Source organism: Tetrao urogallus (assembly GCF_951394365.1).
Source record: "Tetrao urogallus genome assembly, chromosome: 2".
NCBI lineage: Eukaryota > Metazoa > Chordata > Aves > Galliformes > Phasianidae > Tetrao > Tetrao urogallus.
The window spans coordinates 12997534-13017736 of record NC_136814.1 but is presented as its reverse complement, the minus strand read 5'-3'; the positions used below and the strand labels follow the sequence as shown (position 1 = coordinate 13017736).

Here is a 20203-nt window from a genome sequence, read left to right as displayed (position 1 = left end):
ATATTGGAGGGGAAAAAAAAAAAACAACCAAAACCAAAAACTAAACAAAAACCCAACCCATAAGGCATTTGCACTATTTAGCAGAAGCAATTAGTCAGTGCTCATTAGGCAGTATTCACTTGATTTATTCCACTTCTCCCCCAGCCCTCAAAATGCCACCATTTCACAAACCAAAAGCTTCAAATTAGCAGTGCATTAAAAGCCTGCTCCCCCCCTCGTTCTGAGCAAGTCTGCATGAATAATATGCCTTGCTCAAAAATATGGCTCCAAAAATACCCTCCCTCCACAATCCTACTGTGTTCAGCATCACTCATTTAATTGCTTGGTGGGGACAAGGAGAGAGAGAGAGGGGAGCATTTACCTGCACTCTCCTGGAATTGTGCAAGAGCCATGCTTGGGGCTACATCCCTGACGACAAATAGCTGTTAAAAAACAAAACAAAAGAACATCAGCATGCAGCCTGCTTTTTGCATCTTCACACTGGTGGGAAGGTTTTAATCTCTAACCACCACTGTAATCCCACTAAATCCAAGGTTTTGACACGTCCCTCATATCAAGTCTATTAGAAAATGAAAAAATAAATAAAGTAGGTGGCTCCTTGTGATATGAAATCTGTCAGCTAGATTTACAGAGAAATCATACCTAGCACTGTTCAAAGAGTTGTTTCTACGCAAAAGAAACCATTTCACCTTTGAGCTGCAAGTCACCGAGTCTACAAGTTTATTTTCCTCTGTGGTGAACTGGCGCACTCTGCCTATCTTTACATCTAATTCAAAGCAACTTTTTAACTTCTCTTTACACTTGAGACCTATCTCTGAACAGACAGGATATTAAGATGAGCGTCTATTCAAATTGCAGTTAAACTCAGTCAGCAAGACATGCTGATAGACTGTTCCTCTTCACAGTCCTGCTTTCTCTTTCTGAAATTACTTAGGAAGTTGCCATTCCCTAATAAACATGCTGAACATCAGCTCAGGTAGAACAAACACCTGGGGACTTTTCAAAGACCAAAGCTTCACACTTGCCAGGTCAGCTCTGAAACAAGTCTCTCTTTCCTGCTTGTCTTGAAGTTCTGCACCAAAGGGGAAATCCTGCCATTGAAGTCAGCAACAGAACTCCCATTGAAGTCAGTGGGCTGGGTTTTCTTCCCAAGGGCAAAGATGTGGATGCTCAGAGAAAGAACACATCTGCTAAGCACCCAGTACTAGCAAGATCTCTCCAAGATTTTAAAAACAAGGCAGAAACTAGTCTTGTCCTGCCCCTGTGTAACGAGTTACTCGCATCCCATCAGTCCTCAGCCCTATTGTCAACACAAACTGATCACTAAATTGCAACTTGGATACAAAGAACTCAAGTCCTATCCGAGCCTACTGATAATCCAGGGTTCAGGCACTTGTCACAAACCTTTGTTGCACTCTGGTCCCATCCAGCCTTCCAAGCAGGTTTTGTTGCCATTCTGGTCACAGGTATGGTGAGTGAAGAAGTCATCTCTCGGTCGACAAAATTTGTTGCATCCAAAGCCATAGTAATGTTCTGCACAAGTCACACGGATTTGATACTCAAAGTGGGCAGCTCCTGTGTTATGTTTCAGTGTCTGCCACTGGCGGCTTGGATTGATCATGCCAGAGTGGGATGCCTTCTCAATTATGCGATCAGGATCTAGATGTTAAAAGAGACACCGGAGTTAAACATTTGTTTAGGTATCATTGCCTCCCATTACATATCTCTAGCTTAGCAGACAAGACTCTCCAAGATAGCCAGTTGGTTTTATTAATTTTCCATTTCAGAGAGTAAGATAAGGCTGCCCTGGAGCTACAGACCAGTAACTGAAATGCATATACAGCCTATAAAGCCAAACAAAGCTGAAAGTCAGAAGGAACTGATAGCTTACTGCCCATCGCTTATCCCTTTCTCAGCATCCAGACATCCCATAAGAATCATAGCATAGAATGTTAGCGATTAAAGAAGATTCAGCTCCTCTTTCTCCAAGCTCCAACAGGCCGGTACATAACGCGGCTCGCCCTGCTCCTCCATTACTGGTATTCATTTCATTTTTAACCGGAATGTTTACAAAAAAGTCATATTACAGAATCCTAATAAAGCAACGTCCACAAACTGAACATAAGCGCTACCAAATCTTTGCTGCCTTCTGGGATTCTGGTGTAAACACGATATTGAAAACTAGCAACTTTGGACTTTGGTCAACATCCACGAGTTTTGGCTGAAAAATACCATGAAAGTTCTCCCCTTCAGATATTAGCTGACACCAAAAATTCAAGACGGCAAGGGCTCCAAAAAGAGAACTCAAATTACGGGATATATTTGCTACACAATCCCCTTCTCTCAATAGAGCATTTCAAAGTTTAGACTTTGTACTTGACATTTAGTTCCAGCAAAGGTTTTCTGGCTTTCTGAGCCCTACAACTGTCTAAATTATGGCTTGAAATAATAATATTTCACATTAGCTTGGAACATTGTATACGTCTGCGGTATTTCACTTTGTAGTTCAGGTCTTGTGACTTAAATGATCTGACACTGTCTTACGACACGCTGCTAGCAAGCACTTGACTGCCGAATTGAAGTTTATCATAAAACAGCCAAAATATCCTTACAGACATGGTAAAAAAAACAAACAAAAATAAGTATCAGGCTACATTGTTCTGTATATGAGACCATAATCCAGCCAGAGGAAAAGTTTAGGTAGAAGGGCAGTTTGCCAACGATGTTACAGAGCGGCACGGGAAGTACTAGCACATTCAAGTGTGAAGAACTGAAGTGGATTCACATTCAGTTAGTTCTTCTGACAAACACAGAAGAAACCCTGGAGATTTTATGGAAGAGCTGAAGACTAATGAAGCTGCTACAACACTTGACATAACACACGGGCAGTATTTAACGTAAAACACTTCTAAATGTATTGCTAAAGTCTTTTGATTTTTAGCTTTCAAAAAGACAGGCTTTGCAGGACTGATACGTACTGTCACTCCGTCGCTAGATCCTGCCTACTTGTCTATAGTTTTGAGAATCAAAGCGCTTGCTCCCCAACCACAGAAGAGTGTCTATATACGTAAGTAAGCACTTACCACTTTTTATGAGTATTCTTGGCTCAAGTTTCCAGCATTCACTAACTGTTTACAGTGTGAAATTAAGGGCAACAACTTCTAATGCATCTTCTGGTATTTCTCGTTTTATATTTTCAAATTAAATCCTTTTTTTTATTATTCATTGGCACTAAGTCCCTGATCTCACATCTTTGCAGAAGACTTTCAAAAGCATGCAGGCTTTTATTAATTTAGATACCTAAGGACTTTCCATACTGGTATATCCAGAGCAATATCATGCCCTGTACTGTGCAGGTGTAAGGCTCTTAGATCTCATCAACAAGATTACTAATTCTAAGAGGTACTTAAGCAGATGCATATCTATTTGCCTTGAATGGGGCTAGTCAAGCGATTACAGTTCTACTCATGCGTGCTGGAGATGGCTTTGCTGCACTTGCCAAGATTACACCCTGATCTACAGCATAGCTGGAAAGGGAATACATTTCCCCAAATACTGAGTGTGTGCATAAAGACATCCTGTTTCTTGCGAGTAAAACAACTCTATTCCTCTTCTCCTCTGAGTAGCAGAAGGGAATGGTGCTTAACTTAGTGCTGCACACCCTCCCACTTGCTTCTCCAGACTTTTCCTGTTCTCTGTGAGGAACATCACACAGACAACTATTTCAGTCCTTGGCACCAGAAAAACAATCACCTTGGAAAAGAGATCTTGCCTCTGCTCTATCATTCTTCCCCTATCTGTCAGCTCATTAGTCCTTGTTGTACATCTGTGACACCAATTCCTCTGAGCTCAGCCTGTGGATAAGAGCTGAAATGGAAACACCCTTTTTAGTCCACTGGACTTCATTTCGTTAAGGACACAGATGAAAGCCAGCTGCAATTTCACTTTGAATCACAGCTAAAATGCCTTTGATTTGATACACGTTATAAAGCTACTACCACACATTGAAATTCAGTCTGACAAACTTAAGATCCCTTTCCATTAGCCATCACCCACAGTTTTCACAATGAAGTATTGGCATGTTCCTTCTTGTATAAGTATTTCTCCACCCTTCCTTATTCCCACCTGTCAGTATGCACTTACACAAGCGTGCTGACCCAGACTTCAGGGAAGGCATTGCAACAACTCTTCCATTCTTAGCCTGCACTGACAGTGTTTTTAAGTTTTAAAGTGTGCAACCCCAAAGTAGCAGATTGGCTACTAAAACAAGAATTCAATCGGGCTTGAAAGAAAGGGATCTTCATAATTCCCTTGACATCATCAGACTAAAAATCCCATGCTTTGATAGAAAGATTAGAGGAAACATAATTCAATTAGAAATTGACGAAGCGGAAGAGAGTGGCTTTCTGTACATCTTTAGCTTCCTCTCAGCACTTTGCTGTCACAGAGTTGTTTCCCTTTGCTTTCTGTGGCTAAACTTTAAAGCTATTAATCTGTCTGTTTATTCAGTGAGCAACTCTATCCAACTTTCTAGCGAAATTAGCTATTTTTACTGCCTGTCTTTGCCTTTCAGTGGTCTGGTTTCTGGAAATTACAGCTATCAAGCATCAGGAAGCAAAACCGAACTAAACAACCAAAGAAATCCACTCTAAGCAGTTTGGGTGGCCAAGGACAGCATAGTTATTTTTTAAAGTTTCATTTCAGACAATTTCCAGCTATGGCTTGGTTTACATTGTGCTGAAATCTCTCATGCCCAACTAGAATTCACATGCAACTGATACCAGTAATTTACAATAGCTCTTTGACACAGCTTGAGATGCAGTGGCAGCTCCATTAGCTTTGTGTTTGAAGCGACAGTATCAAGATGGAATCTAGAGAAGAACAAGAGTAAGGAAACTATTTACATTGAATCTTGGCTCCAGCAAAGCATGATTCTCATCAACTTCAACAGGGCCAGAATTTAACTGCAAGACACTCTTGGAAGTGAGACAAGAGAGAGTATGTGATTAAGGGAACGTAGGAGGAGTGGAATGTAGAGAGGGGAAGGAAGCATCCATTCTAGGATCTCCTAATGACTACATTGATCAGAAGGATGCTCAAACTATTGCAAAACACACAAAGCCTACTAAACTCACTTTTTTGAGAGCTACCAATTCAATAGTAATTAGTGTGAAAGAAAATCTTGGGTTTAAGAATAAAAAGGCTCATCACTTTATATGATAACAATTGCTTAGTTCTAATTATTTCCTTAGCTAGATCTTCACGACATTCTTTAGCTATGGGAAAGCTGACTGTAAGTAAAGTCAGTTTACAAAGAAAAGGCTTTGTGCAGTACTGTGACTGAAGTGACCTACAGATGGTTGTACGACAACAAGGCTAGTGCAGAAATGCAAATCAGGAACATACATAAGAACTTGTCTGCACTTGGTCAAATGTACTGCTGAGAAATGAGGCAATTTTGTCTGAAGACATTTGTCCTTCCAGAACATGAAAGCAAAGAAAGGGTTCATTGTGTAGCTTTGGAAATGCAGTTGTTTCATGAAAAAAGATGAGCTCTAATAATAGTAAAAGTGGCAGAGACCCAGTCTGAAAAAAATCTTCAGATCCTACTGTAAACAAGACCTTCATTTTGAATTCAGGCATCTTCCATTTTTAATACAACTCTGCTGCTGAAGCAATCTATTTTCTACCTCTCCATAAAACACATTTAACCAAGAGCCAAGAGGTTTCCCAGACATCTCCATGACTGTGCAGGAGTAGAACTTGAGATCACAGGAACTGCGAAAGTGTTGAACGTGGCAGGTTGTAAAGCAAATCACAGACACCACTAAGTAGATCTGTGTAGAAAGGTTCTTGGACTCAAAAAGCCATTCCCAAACTGTCTATTCTTCACCAATTAAAACGTGAACAGAAAACCACAGCACTGGGCACATTTCTATAAAGCCTTTCTTCTGTGAAGACCACTTCAGTCCAAAGGGGTCTATAAGCTGCTGTAAGATTTATGGAAGATGGGCCACAGTGCTGATGTTTCCTTGTTGAAGAAAAAGGCTTGTCATGTCAAAAGTTTACAAGTTCATAGTTTCTCCTGTGGCTTTTACCACACACTATTAAAACCTTACATTAAAAAAAAAAAAAAGCTAGTTTTGCATACCTGCTTCGGTAACAGTACGCAGTATACAGAACAGCTCATAAAGCCAGGAGACTACATAGCTTCTTCTAGCCAATGGTAAAAGCTCAGCAGAAAACTTCATCCAGCCGAAAGACATTCCAAGGGAAAGATTCCCACCCTTGATTTCCAGCCACCTCTACCAGGTGTTACCTGGTAAACATTTTTATAGTTCCTGAATACATGTCTGTAGACATCCAACCCCCAAGGAAGAACTGATAATCATTTGCCTCTCCTCCTCTTCTACAGTCATTAAATGGATCACCTGGCCTTTTTTTTTTTTTTTTTTTTTTTTTTTTTTTTAAATGTAGTGTGTTCAATTTTGAGAAGCACGCAGTTTATAGGGAGGTCCCTAGTCAGCAATGCTTATGCTTCTAAATATCATTCTTTAAAAAAAGCAAACAACACAAAACAAAACAAGAGAAACTCCTGGGTCTTTATTCTCCCTGAGGATGAGGTGAGAATTAACAGCATCTATTTTTAGGCATGAAACTGCTAGTGCCTAAGTGAGCAAGCCACTCACTCTCTACAGGAAATAAGGAGACAGGGTAGTGCAGAGCCCGGAGCAGTTGCTGTGAATTGATTGTGGGAGAGCTTATCACACTCCTCACTGTTCATAGTAAGCTGGGTAGACTGCCAAATACCTTTCAATAGACAGGAAATCAAGGAGTCCAAACAAATTAAAGCAGAGGAACAAATACTTACTCGTAGAGTTATCATTGTAATCCCATGCCTCAACAAGCAGAGTGTAGGATCTCTGCAAAAGAGAAACAAGAGTTAATTTCAAAGCCGCATGGAACCTGAAGGAAAAACAATAATACAATTCAAATTCAAAAAATACCTGCTCTGTGCCTGAGAAAACAGAAATAGGTAATAGGTTATACTTGAGACAAATGTGATCTTCTTGAAACCCCATAAGCTACCTTATCCAGTCTGACTTACAAGACCTTTCACCTCGGATAGCTCATCTTTGTCATCATTAATGCATCTTATGTACTTAACCAGGAAGTCCAGCCTTTGACACTATGCTGTAGCCACAGCTGAGCACGTGTGGAATTGCATACTGCACGTTGAAGAGAGAAGACACTGAACTAGCATAGCAGCAACCAAAAAAAAAAACAAAACACACACACAAAAAAAAAAACACCAACGAAAAAGAACCACCACTCTCAAGAACTGCTTCAAAAGAGTTTTACTTTGAGAAAAGTAGCCTTGATTTCCCTGCCCCCAATCATCCTGAAAGCAAGAAGTGTTGCTAAGATTACTGTGCTCTGCCTTGACAGCACAATCTCTAGGGACTTTGCTTTTCAGCACCCCCTTTGAAAGCTTTGTCTGCACGAGGGCCATCGCAGCTCCCACAAGTATCAGGTAACCGAGGGAAGAACTGATGGATGTGGGAAGGGGGTGGGCTAAGAGAGATGCATTGTAAAACAAAGGCTAAAATCGAGCTATTTGGGAGAGCAGGGAAAGGGAAGACGCACTATCCACCCCGTGTCACATTTACAGACAGACTAACCTGCCAATGAGCTCCCTAGCACTCCAGTAATAATAATCATCAGCATAAACTAATCAAGAGCGACTCCATGGGTTGGACTGATGCCAGCTATTTCATCTGAGCCACCTTATCTTCAATCCTAACTTGAGAACAAGAGCCATTAAGATGTATTCCCTTCCCCCTCCCTACTCTGGGATATTATTAACTCAGCTGTATCTTTCAAAATTGCCATATAGCCAGGCACAGCCAAACTTAAAGAAGGATTCAAAAAAGCCTTCAAAATGAAAAAAAAAGCCAAAGAAAAATAAAAAAACCCAACACACTCTGATTTGATAAGTACATTAAGAACTACAAATGAAGTAATAAACGTAACATCTTTCTGGTGAGAACAATAACAGAACAAATATAAACTCTCTCCGTGAAGAGCTTTGATGCTTTGCCATAGAAGCTGTATACTGTAAGGTTTATTTCTTCTTAATTATATAGGCACTCAGTAGTGGCCTGCAGCCCTTAACACCTTTTCTGTACCAGAAACCAAAATAAAGTTGAGAATAAGCTGCTAGAAGGTGCTGCTTTAAGGCAGACCTCAAATTCCTTGAGAGGAGAGGAAAACAAAAACAAAAACAAAAAAAAAAAAAAAAAAAAAAAAGGAACAAAAAGGAGGCTGAGGCAGACTGTTTTCTCACGACTGGACACAGCATGCAGCCTCTGAATGAAAACCTAGTTTGTGATGGACACCAGCTTGGAATATAGCCTAAATATGTTTCATATTCAAAGCAGACTAGGATTCCATTTTGTTCACTGATAACTGTGGGAAAATGCTTCAAAAAGTAAGCAAAGCTGGGCGAGCTGAGACATGCATCCTGACTTTTACAGGGAGGCTGCATTGGCCACACCATTTTTGGTTAATATTTCATGAAAGTGACACATTTGCTATTAGTCTAGAACAAGTGCCTCAACTTGGAAGAAACTTCTGCAACAAAACAAAGCGCGATGTGATCATTTAACACCATTGAAAGCATACTGAAGAAGTTCTTTCACAAGTCAAAGGTAAAAATCAAACAAAACTCAAATAGCGCTCCTGAGCCATTTCAGAGGTGCACATTGCACTATCACGGATGCTTTCTCACTGGTTTAATTGCAAACACAGAAGCACAACGTGTTTCTGCAAGCTTGAAAAAAAGTGTTACGATATGGAGAATGAATTATGACAACTAGCACTATTTCCAATGAAGTTAAGGATGTTTTCCTTTCGGCCTTGCATAATTGTTTTGGAAGATATTTTGTCTAAACTCATAGCAACAGTTACGGGTTGGTTCTCAGCACTGTTTACCAACACACCTAGCCCTTAAGGAAAGGAAAGGCTGAATCCTGGCTTTAAGTACTAATGTTGCTAGATACCTGCATGACCACTTTCCAACAGGAGTTTGTTTACAGAGTAAAGAGCTTCTGCTTAACTGGGTAGAAATAAAATGCAGGGAGAGAAGACGTACCCTAGCAACTCCCTTGTTTCTATGTGCCCCCTTTCACCTCATCTGACATATTTTAAATAAGGAATCCCCATCCTGAAAAGGGAAGGTATCAAGAATGGCAGTTTAATCTCTAGGCTCAGTCCCTCTCAGCATGGGGCAGGGAAAGGACAAGACTTTGTGTTCAATGCAGAAAGCAGAGACACCCACATCCCCACAACAGCAGTAAGCGCCCCTCAGCAATACAGCCATCACATAACTCCAGCCAATGCCTCTCCACCACTGCCCAAAAAAGAGTTCTGTGCAAAGACTGAACCATTGTTATATTTTAAAAGCGCATATCATCCCCACTCTATAGATCAACAATTAAGATATCTCAGGAATGACTACTTACAGTGAGGAGGTTTAAGTTTTCCCATGCCCACAGCTGACCTCTGCCCATCTTTGAATAAATATATATATCCAGACACAAGAATTCCACGTCGTGCACCTTATTCCATCAAAGCAATGTCCTAAGCAAAGAGGCAGCAGTGAACTTTCTGGAGTCACACCCAATTAGCCACTGTAAGACTGAGCCTGACCAGAAGGCAGGGATTCTGACTTGAGAGGAAAGGCAGTTTGAAAGGAACAGCAAGCCTGCACAGTGTGCACAACATCCAGTCTGATCCACCCAGAGGGCTGAAAGGCAGCATGGTCAAATTTAAGCTGAAGTCCTATGAGTTTTAAGCTATGAGAGGATGGAAATGGTTGAGGTCACACTCCAAATAAAATAAAGCAAGCACCCATGTGCAAGGGTTGCTTCCCTCAGTGACAAGCTATCACGAGTTAGCCTCAGTCCACTGACAATACAACTCACTGAAAGCTTTGAAGACGCTGAAATCCAAAGAAAGTCCCTTTTAAAGGCCTGAAAGAGCAATGCAGCATATTTTCTAGCTATTTAAATGAAATAATAGCAGCTCCAGCTAGACAACAGGTGTTCAAAGCTCTCTTCTCTACTATTTCTTCTTCCCTTCATCCAGGTATTCACCCAAGAGAGGTGGTTTTGTACTTTGGCTTCTAAAGACATTCTGCGATTCGGAGTTACAGAGGAAGACTGAAACATCAGGCTTATTAGCAAAAGGACAGCCTCCTTCTGAAAGAGGCTGCAACTTGTCAAACTTCTTTCCCTTCTAGCCTTGTGGTTAAACCAAGCAAGAGCTTTGCTGAGCATGTGAAACCATGACTAGACAAATGCAGTGGGAAGTTTGCATTCTTAACATTGTGCCTGCTCCTCCCCTCTGCCAAACAAGGAGAGCAGGTTAAGCTCAGCCATGTTCTCCTCGTGCACTCCTAGCCAGGCACAGCTTGAAGACTCATCTGAGAACAGTCCTCAGACTGTGCCTGCACCACTAGGAAGAAGGCTAGGAGCTGGGCACACTATCCCAGGGGCACAGCACACTGAGGGAGCTGCTGCAGTCTCTCTGCCCTTCAGCTAGAAGGGGATGAGACAAAAAACGGAGAAACAGAGTAGTAGTTCAGAGTGCCCAAAAGCCAGGAAAGGAGGGCAACTCTGAGCACATTTGAGGCTAGTCAGAAAACCACTTCCCCTAAAAGTCAGCAGGACTCTCACTTGCATGCTCCTGCTGCCGCATGGCAAGTCACAGTGACGCCGCCGTGCAGATGCGTCACCACGTCATGCCACGGTCAGCCAGTGAACCCTGACAACAGAGTGCTCCTCCATGGGAGCTGAGGGCAACTGGTTCCTCATCCAGAGAAATTACGTATTTGGAGGAAAAACAGGAAACAATTCTCTTGACTCTTTCTTGAATACAGTCAGGAAGCAATTCTATGGGCCAGACTACAGAAGACTAAGGTAGCAACCCATAAATTGTTACTCTCTTAACCCTGTATATACAGGCAAAGCAAGCTGTAGTGATCTTCTGCTTCAGAGTCCCTGACCAAGTGCTAGACTGAACCTCAAACAGGCAGGTTTCATCAGAATATGCCCGGGTGAAAATGCAAGCACAGTGTTCTTTTGCTGTTTGTTTTGAGCAGTTCCTCCATTGCTGTCAGTGCTCGTAAACACTTCAGTGCCATTCAAAGAATATACAAAAACAAATTTAATTCATTGGCAACTTACAGGAATGACTTTCACCCACCATTCCAGCTTGGCATAAGCCAAGTCAGTAACTGAAGACTGTTTCTGTGACACAGCTTCTCCTTCCTGCCAAATGATGGACACAAATTACCACTATCCAAACTATGCATGCGCTTAAGCATCCAGTAAATCATCCTGATCTCTGATCTGTCAAACTTGCTGGAATAATGAGTGTCCTGTGAATACATAATGTGCTGAAGTTGCCATTGTGTGAAGTAAGTCCATGGTTTGTCTGGGAGCCGAGCAATGCTGAGTCTACTGCTGCTTCCTGTTGCTTGTCCTGTATTAGCATTATTTTTGGATAGGCCCCATTATGTTCTGTAATCCTCCCTGCAGTCAGTATGGCCACGCTATTGTTCTCAGTTAATATTAGCAGTCAATGTCACTGTCTGGGTGGCCAGGCTACAATGTATTCCAATCATAAAACTAGCATGCATTAATGAAACAATGTACTGAGTTAGAGGGGGGTGACTTCAGATCCATCCCTCCCACTGCTCTTCTTAAAACACATATATTTATATTGTATGATGTTATACATAAGATCTTTCTTTTTAAACTAATGATTTTAGGTGACTGCAGCTGCTGAGGTGCATCACACGACAACAGCACTTTAACCAGCACCTTACCTGGTTACAGAGCGATTTTCTCACGGAGCCCCACTTGTTAAAGGCTAGTAGGTAGGCCAAGATGTCAACAGTTGCTTTTGACCTCCCCCAGCAAGCAGATTACCTGCTCTTATCAGTCCCCCTACCTGTTTAAAGCATCCCACTGATAATTAAATGCACCAGTTACAAAAGGGTGGCAAGGTTAATAGAGAGAATACCTAGTAGCCAGCCAAGCAAAACAGTCAGGTTCACATAGAGCAAGCCTGAACAAGAAGCCTTTCTACTTATTTACCTAAGTGCATAAGAACTGGGTTGAACTGGTAAAGGACTCAGGATGTTTGACTACTTACAAACCACTTTAACCACTTCTATCCACATTTTACAGCTTCTTCTGAATACTACAACAATAATGAGTATAATTTATGCTGTAGAAGAGTGACCACAGAGTCATGAGCTCCAGAGAAACAAGAAAAGATTGTAACAACTTCTAATTTTCACATCTTTCCCCATTTAAGATGCATATGGCTCACATTTACAATTATTATTAGAACTGAATTAGGTAACATATAAAACTTCTGTCCATCAGCAGAAATGCTTAGTTTAGTCTGATTTTTCAAAGACGGTCCTGTCTTTACTTTTATCTATATAGAAATGCTTTTAAGAAGCGTAGCTTGAGGTTTTTGCAGGGCACTGGAGGTAGTGAAGTAGGAACTGAAGCTGGAATAAAAGCCATGGATGAGAATGCAAGCTTCTCAAGCTGCACAACATCTCACACAAATGAGCTGAGGCCCAACTTCACCACCTTCCCAACTAGTTTACTTCTACTGAGGCCTTCATTCCACAGCAAAGCAGTAAGTTTCCCCAACAAGAATTTTATGCATAAAGCATCAATTTTATGCAATTCATTTTTAGACATGCACACTTCCAGCTGCGTAAACAAGCCGACAGCGCTGGATGCGTGCAGTCTGAGAAAGTTTAGGAATAAGCTTCAACATGAGGCCCAATCCAGCTGCACTGAAGCTAAACTGGAGCGGGCCTTCGTTATGTATCACAAGAACAAAAATCCTGGAAGCAGGCAGGATTTATTTTTAGGCATATTATGGTAATATAATCAAATGGATTTACCAGGAAGATGAAGTTCTGAACTGACTGGAACATAAATAACTCTTAAGAACATGTAACAAGTCCAAAACCCCCAAGTAGCTGCACTGCTTCTCTGCAGTCCTGGGGAAAAAACACAGCTCCACGGATGGTAATTACGCTTCAGATGTCAGTTAATGCTCTCAGCTCCATCTTGGCTAGCCATCCTAAGCAAAACACTGCCCTTTAAGTGCTGAAGATTTATTCTCATAAGTGAACAACAAACGATGTGGTGTGAGTATTACTTGATTGATCTGCATTTTGTTATAAAATTTTCTTCTGACCTGCCCTACTCTGAGATGATTTACGAGACATTCTTTAAGAAGAGCTTAAACAATACTGAGCATGTGCTACTGCAAGTTTTCAAGAGCTAACTGGAAGGAGGAAGAAAAAAAAATAAAAAAAATCAACACAGAACAAAATCTTTAGCTTTAGTTGTATGATTGTTACCCAATGGTTTAAAGTTATGTAAAAAAAAAAAATAGAAAGAAAGACAAACTCAACATGTACAATAAAGCAAATGAAAACAAAGGCGAAAATAAAACAACAATAAAAGTAGCTGAATGATGCGATGCTTTTCTCTCAAAAGGCCGCTACATTAATTAATGAGGCACAGATAAGTATTTTGGAAGCCTCTTGTGTCTAGACAAGGGGAAAGAGGAAATCATGAACCTTAAAAACTAGAACACAACACTAAAGCTCTTTCATTCCTTCTTTCTAGCCAGAAAAAGCAGCGCCTACCCAGAGGACATATTTACATCTCCAGGACCCAGAAACAGTAAGATTTGTCATTAAAAAAAAGGGGAAGGCCAAATATTTTATTTTTTAAAGATGGAAGTAAGACATTCAAAACACTTTTTCCATCATATTTTACACTAAAGCTATTCAGATGCTGGAGGGTTTTTTCCACCCTCAATAGTTTGCTGTTGGGTTGGTGCAATTGGCCCCAACATTAAATAATTACAAGGATCATAATTTCAGGATAAACAAGCTGTTTGAAATTAGACCTGAGCATACCAAAGGAACTGCCAACTTTGACCTGCTTCTTACTCACAGCCTCATCAAATACACAAAAAAAACCTCTCTTCACATAAAAGCAGAATTTACTGCTAAGCTTTGCTTTGTTATCCATGTGTGGCTCCCTGAAGGTACAGCAGGCATCAGACTATGAATGCCATTTGATTCCTTAAGAAAGGCAAGAGATTTGATTTATGCCAAAGAAGAGCATGTGTCTAGCAAACAAGACTTGTTGAGACTGACTTTGACAAGTGGAACATGGAAATTCTTTTGTTCCATATACTTTCCTATATGGCTTCATAAGCCAGGCCTGCCCATCAAGAGAAATCAATCAAATCTCTAAAAGAATGCATGAATAAAGCCTGGCTGTGTATATATTTTAAAAATATTATTATCATTGCAAATTACTGTAGAATTGCAAGCTACTGCAGGGATGGCTTTCTGGATGCACTCTGGTATGTTTTTTTCTGCTGGTCTGCTGCCCTGTTCCCTAGCAACTTTGTCAAACTTCCAATCACTTAAATGAATTTATGGCCCACCATCTCCACAGCCATTACTCACAAGGATACATATCAAAACTGACAACAGCTAACTGTGTGAGCTTGTAGTAAGACTCCAATGCTTCAAATCTACATTACAACTACAAGCCAAATCTAACAGTACATTTATATTACACACCATTTTCTTTTGTTCAGAATCTCTAACACAACATACCTATTTTTGACAAAAGGCCAGAGGGGCAGCTTGGCTGGGAAGAAGTGCTTTGTCTTCCCCCCCCTTCCCCCCCGCACGCACACACACGCACACACACGCACACACACTCTCATTTTCTTGTAGCTTTTTTAAAGTCATGAAGGCAACAACAGCTCTGAATGTTACAGATTCAAGCTGTAACATCCCAGAAAAACCTCCCTTGGACAACAAAACACAACACATACACAGAGATGAGCATGAATTTTCAAGCGCAATACAACTAACATTCCAGCTTAGCTCCAGTTTCTTTGAACATAACCAATTGAAAATGAATGGTAAGCTCTCACAATTAGCCACATTTGTAAATCTAAAGCTGGTCTCATGCTTTGATTAATCAACAGTGTTTACCCATCTACAGAAATGTTTTTAAGTGCTGAAATTTCAGCATCAGATTTGAGTTGGCTCATTAAGTTTTCTAGTTTATCTTTAGAGCTCTCAGAACTACTTAAAAATGATTTCTGTCCACAGTTTCAGTACAAACAAGTGCTTTGTCACATTAGATATTCTTTTGTTCCAGTGCTATTTAGAAGTCACAATGGCTAACTGAAAAGCCGTGTTCTGTGAAGTTAAAGCTGGGATGCAGGCTTGATAATTGAGAACAGTCATCACAATCTCAAAAGTAATATTTTTGCATGGAAAAAAATGCAAGCATTTATTCCAAAAATTTCCAGTTGTGGGAAACAGAGTTGTCAGAAGTTGACAAGCTTTGCACATTTTGCAGGCTGCACTGGAGTCTCACTGCTGCTCTATGATTCCAGTACTGAGTTACATTCAGCAGGACAACAGAGAAATTTCTTTCACTAAAGAAAGCAGACAAGAAACTTTTTCCATGGTCTCCAGAACCCCCAAGTCTTCCTACTACACCGAAGATGTCCCTTCCTAGTGATCCTACAGAGAGAAGGGCATTAGAAGGGGAGTATTCAGTTTTCACATCTTTTCTATATACACTTATCTTCAGATCCGAGGCATTTAAATGACTGGGAGCAGACTGGCTCAGGGGGGAGATGACCCTAACTCTTCTGAAGAAAGAAATAAAAAACAACAAAAAAAGCCCTGCAGTACAAGCATTGCAGCCACTGGCAGAGCTTCAAATACCTCAGATTTTTTACAAAACCCTTTATCCCTTTGATGGCATATTTGATAACAGTTTTATCTCATTCATGTTAGGGGGAAAAAAAGAAAGAAAAAAAAAAAAAAAGGAAGAAAGAGAGGACTTGTACTTCCAACAGAGAATACTTTTGTTAACGCCGCTATTGTACTTTGTAATATTATCTCCATAAAAACGCAGGCTTGATTTCACCCTTCTGCCTCTAAAGCCTTTGCTGCTCCAGAAGTCACAACTGACAGAGAAGGCAGGTAGGAGGCAGCACAGGACGCTCCAAGAACACACAGCTGCCTACAGCACTTGGCCACAGGACTAACAAAGTGGGTGTCTGCACTACAACTGGAGGGAGGAATGTTCTCGGGGTGGGCTTTCCCCCAGAAAAGTCCACGCCCTCACAGCAACCAGGCCTTATCTGACTAGAAGGGCCAAGCTCTGAAGAGTGCTGAAAATCTACATATGCTTCCACCTCTCCAGCAACGATACGGTGACACAGGATAGGAAACAAGATTTACTCCTCCCCTGCTTGCATGCAAGGGCCCTCCACCCCTTGCAAAAATGGCCGTAGGCATCTAGGTTAGGATGACTGGATATTCAAAACTGCTGAGCATCAACATATCCCAAGGCAGTCACTGGGAAAGTGTGTGCTCAGCACCTTTGGAGAAGGGGAGGGGGAAAAACAGTTTCGTTTCCTAGGTGATCTTTAAATACAAGTTTTAGGAACATAAATTTTCAGCTAATATACCACAGCATCTGAAAGAGCCACCCCAAAAGGCAGACTGCCATGTGTGCACAAAAGCCCCCCACATTGGTCATCCTCAGTTTCTGCTGATGTTGGCAACACTGCTGGGCACAGAGCAGTGCATCTCGTGGTACTGAGGGCCATGGCAGCAGCAGTCTTGCATATCCCCAGACCCTACTGCATGAATGGGACACTGGCAACAGTTATTTTGGAAGGACGGTCCTTAGGGTCTGTGCAACAACTACAGGACTCCTCTACAGGGCTAAGCATATCAAGGCTTCACTCCCCTTGAGCTCTCCAGAAGCAACAAGAAACTCTGAAGGGCGAGCCAGCATTCTGCATGTGACCACCAATGAGGCAGATTTCAACTAATGAAGAGGTCACCCCCACTAGTTTCCCACAGGGCTGACCGCTGTTTACTGCAATGGACAACAGTGGGAAAGTGCTTGGCAAAAGGCCCCACAAAGTTTTGCAAACTGGGAAGCCAAAATCTATGGATCACAGAGACAATGTGCCAGAAAACGTGCACTGCGGATAGGAGAGGGTAAGATGGACCAAAGCTATGGCCAGGTTTTTCTGTCTTAGGCTCCAGAGTCCACACATACCTCAAAACACAGCAAGCTTCTCAGGGAAGCTGGCAACCAGCTCACCCAGAGCAGCAACAGCAGCTCCCATCAACACCAAGCAGCACAGGGAGATTTTCCCCTGGGGGAAGCAGGAAGCCTTCCCAAACACGCTCCAGGGAAGGAGGCCAGCTATGACACACACTTTTCACACGGGATCCCTCCACTGCCCCTAACCCACCGCTCCTTTGGCTCAAGCCCAAGGCTTCACTGCTTTGGAAAAAATAAATAAATAAATAAATGAACTTCTGACCTTCTAATTCTCAAGAGGCTTATTCATGCTGTAAAGTGCAGAGATACTGGGTTTGCTTCCCTGACCCGTTTAGATCCCCCTCGCTGCACATCTGACTTTCAAATTGAACAGGCTGCGCATTGTGAGCCCCAGGGAACACAAACAAAAACATCACCGCATTTCGCTCGTTTCTGCCCGGCAGAGTGCCGGCTCCCCCGCCAAGGCGCCCGCTCCCTCCCCAGCCCAGCGCCTCCATCCCCGCACCACAAGCTGGAGACGCTCGTAGCGAGCCGAGCTCTAACAGCACCATCCGGCAATGCAGAGCGAGCAGGGCACTCACCGGCCAGGCGAAGCTGAAAGGGATAACAATCCGGTTCTTTTCGTTATTCCGGCTGTACTTTAAATTGAAGGTATTCCCGCCGATGACAGGGGTGGATTTGGATCCGAAGCTGCAAGGGCCGCCAGCGGTGACCCGCGATTGGTACTCCTTCAGGCAAACTTTAAAGTAAGTGTCACACTCGTCTCTGGTACACTTTTTATCTCCGGGGTTTCGAGTGCCGTCGCAGCAGTTCCCATTCTGCAGCACGCCGTTCACATTCTGCACGGATAAGATCTCCAGCTCGAACTGTCCCGATGCTGACACCACCTGCTCGTCCCGAGAAAGAACCGCAGGAGAAAGCAAAAAAAAAAACACAAAAAAAAAAAAAACACAAAAAAAACCCAAAAAAAACCAAAAAAAACCAAAACAAAACAAAAAAAAAAAACAAAAAAAAAAAACGAAAAACACGGTTACCTCACCTTTCACCCCAAACACAACCTACGGCAGCTCTGCAGGCAGAGGAAAGTCATCTTAAAGCCAGCTTACTTTTGAGAGGCACGCACACAGCATTAAGAAAAAAGAAAAAGCAATTGCTTCAAGCTTTTTCCTAGCAAATACCCACAAGAAAGGCTCATAAATCATCCCGGCAACACGGATGCTGAGAAAGAACCCAAAGACCCGAGTCTAAAAGGCTTTTGCGAGGCTTCCCAGGAACGGAAGCAAAGCGCGACCGCGGCGCCGGCAGCAGCGCAGCCGCTACAGCTCGGAGGAGCGGCGGACGGGACGGGACGGGCAGCCCCGCATTACCCGTCGGCACTACGCTTGGCAACGATGTAAAAAAGAAAAAAAAAAAACAGTACAAAAATGCACACACAAATATATATTAAATTAAAAAAAAAAAGGGGGGGGGAAGGAAGTAATCCCGAAAATAAGCGACGCGCGCTAATGGCACTTCGGTCCTCGGAGAGCCTAGCCTAGCCTCGCCTCGCCGCACGGACCGGCCGCACGGACCGCCGCCCTCCCCGCAGGACAGCCGGCACCGCCGCCCGCGCTCCCGCCGAGCCGCCCCGCGGCGCGCAGCCTCCGCGGCTCATGGGACCCCGTCCAGCCACCACCGCGGGAGCCACTCCCGCGCCCCGCACGTACCTGAGCCCGCAGCCCCAGCAGGGCCACGAGGAGGACGAGGGAGCGCGCCGCCGCCCGCCGGGCCGCACGCATGCCGCCGTCCGCCGCCGCGCTGCCCGCCTGCAGGCCGCCGCCGCCGCTCGCTCCGGAACGCGCCGGGGAGGGCCGGAGGGAGCAGGAGGAGCAGGAGGAGGAGACGCCGCTGCCGCCGCCGCCGCCGCCCCGCTCTCTATATACCGCGCCGCGCCCGCGCCGAACAACGCCGCTTTTCAGGCGCTTTCAATAGCGCCCCGGTCTTCAATGCAAAGCAGCCCGGCCTCCTTTTATTCTCCTTATTCTCTCGCCTCCCTCTTTTTTTTTTTTTTTTTTTTTCCTCCTTTCTTTTTGTTGTCCGCCTTTTCTTTTCTCTTTTATTTTATTATCGCGATTATTATCCCGATCCTTTTATTGCTCTCAGGTCGCCGGGCAGCGCGCGGCGGAGGCGCCCCCCGGGACACACGCGGACACACGCACGCACACCACGCACACACACACACACACGCACATGCAGCGCACGCACCGCCCGCCGCCCGTCTGGCAGCGCCGCCGCCGCTCGCCTTCATCTAGCCCACGGCGGCAGGCGGGGAGGCCGGCCGCGCGCGCATGCGCCTATCCATATGCATGAGGGAGGCGGGAGGAGGAAAGGCAGGTACCGGCAAGGCGAGGAGGCGGAGAGCCGACGGCCGCTCCTCCGGAGAGAGGCGGGCCGCGGGTCTCTCCCGCCCCGAGGCCGGCGGTCCGTGGGTCCGTCGCGAGACGTTCGTCCGCAGGTGCCGGCCGGCCCACCTGGAGGAGCTGCTCGCCGCACCCTCGCGGAGGCGCGATCCCCCGCTCGAGGCGGTCGCGCCGTGGGAAGGGCTGGGGTCGCTACTGCGGCGCGCGGCACCTGAGGCAGAGCGGCTGTCGCGCGCGCCGAGGGAGGGGCGCGCGCTCGCTCGCTCGCGGCGGGAACGCTGAGGGGAGGACGGCGCGCGCCGGGAGCGGGGCCTCGAGGCGCGAGGGGCTGCCGGCCCTCAGGGAAGGCGAGGCGGCGGTCGCTCTCTCCCGGTGCCGCATCGTCCCTCCCGATCAGCCCGGCGCGTTGGCCGGTATCTCCCGTAGATCGTGAGTGGGAAAACGGCCCAGCCGCGCGTGGAGGCAGCCCGCCTGCTCCCGGCTCCCGAGTGAGCGCCGGGCTTCGTCACCGCGCGCTGCCGACGGCGGGCTGTGTGGGACTGACTGACTGCCTGCCGCTGGGTG

At 44.3% G+C, this 20203-nt stretch overlaps 1 protein-coding gene across 1 annotated transcript in view; it reads right to left on the bottom strand.

Moving 5' to 3' along the window:
• JAG1 (jagged canonical Notch ligand 1) overlaps window positions 1-19239 on the bottom strand; it is a gene marked incomplete at its 3' end in the record, with an annotated part of 34409 nt that extends 15170 nt beyond the window's left edge. The window contains exons 1-5 of the mRNA XM_079532931.1: window positions 18947-19239; window positions 17822-18127; window positions 6872-6923; window positions 1405-1659; window positions 362-422 (exon numbers count right to left, since the gene is read on the bottom strand). Of these exons, the coding sequence (XP_079389057.1) occupies window positions 362-422; window positions 1405-1659; window positions 6872-6923; window positions 17822-18127; window positions 18947-19018 (746 nt within the window). The 5' untranslated portion in view covers window positions 19019-19239. The remainder of the gene's footprint in view (window positions 1-361; window positions 423-1404; window positions 1660-6871; window positions 6924-17821; window positions 18128-18946) is intronic.
• Between the last annotated feature and the right edge of the window lie 964 nt (window positions 19240-20203).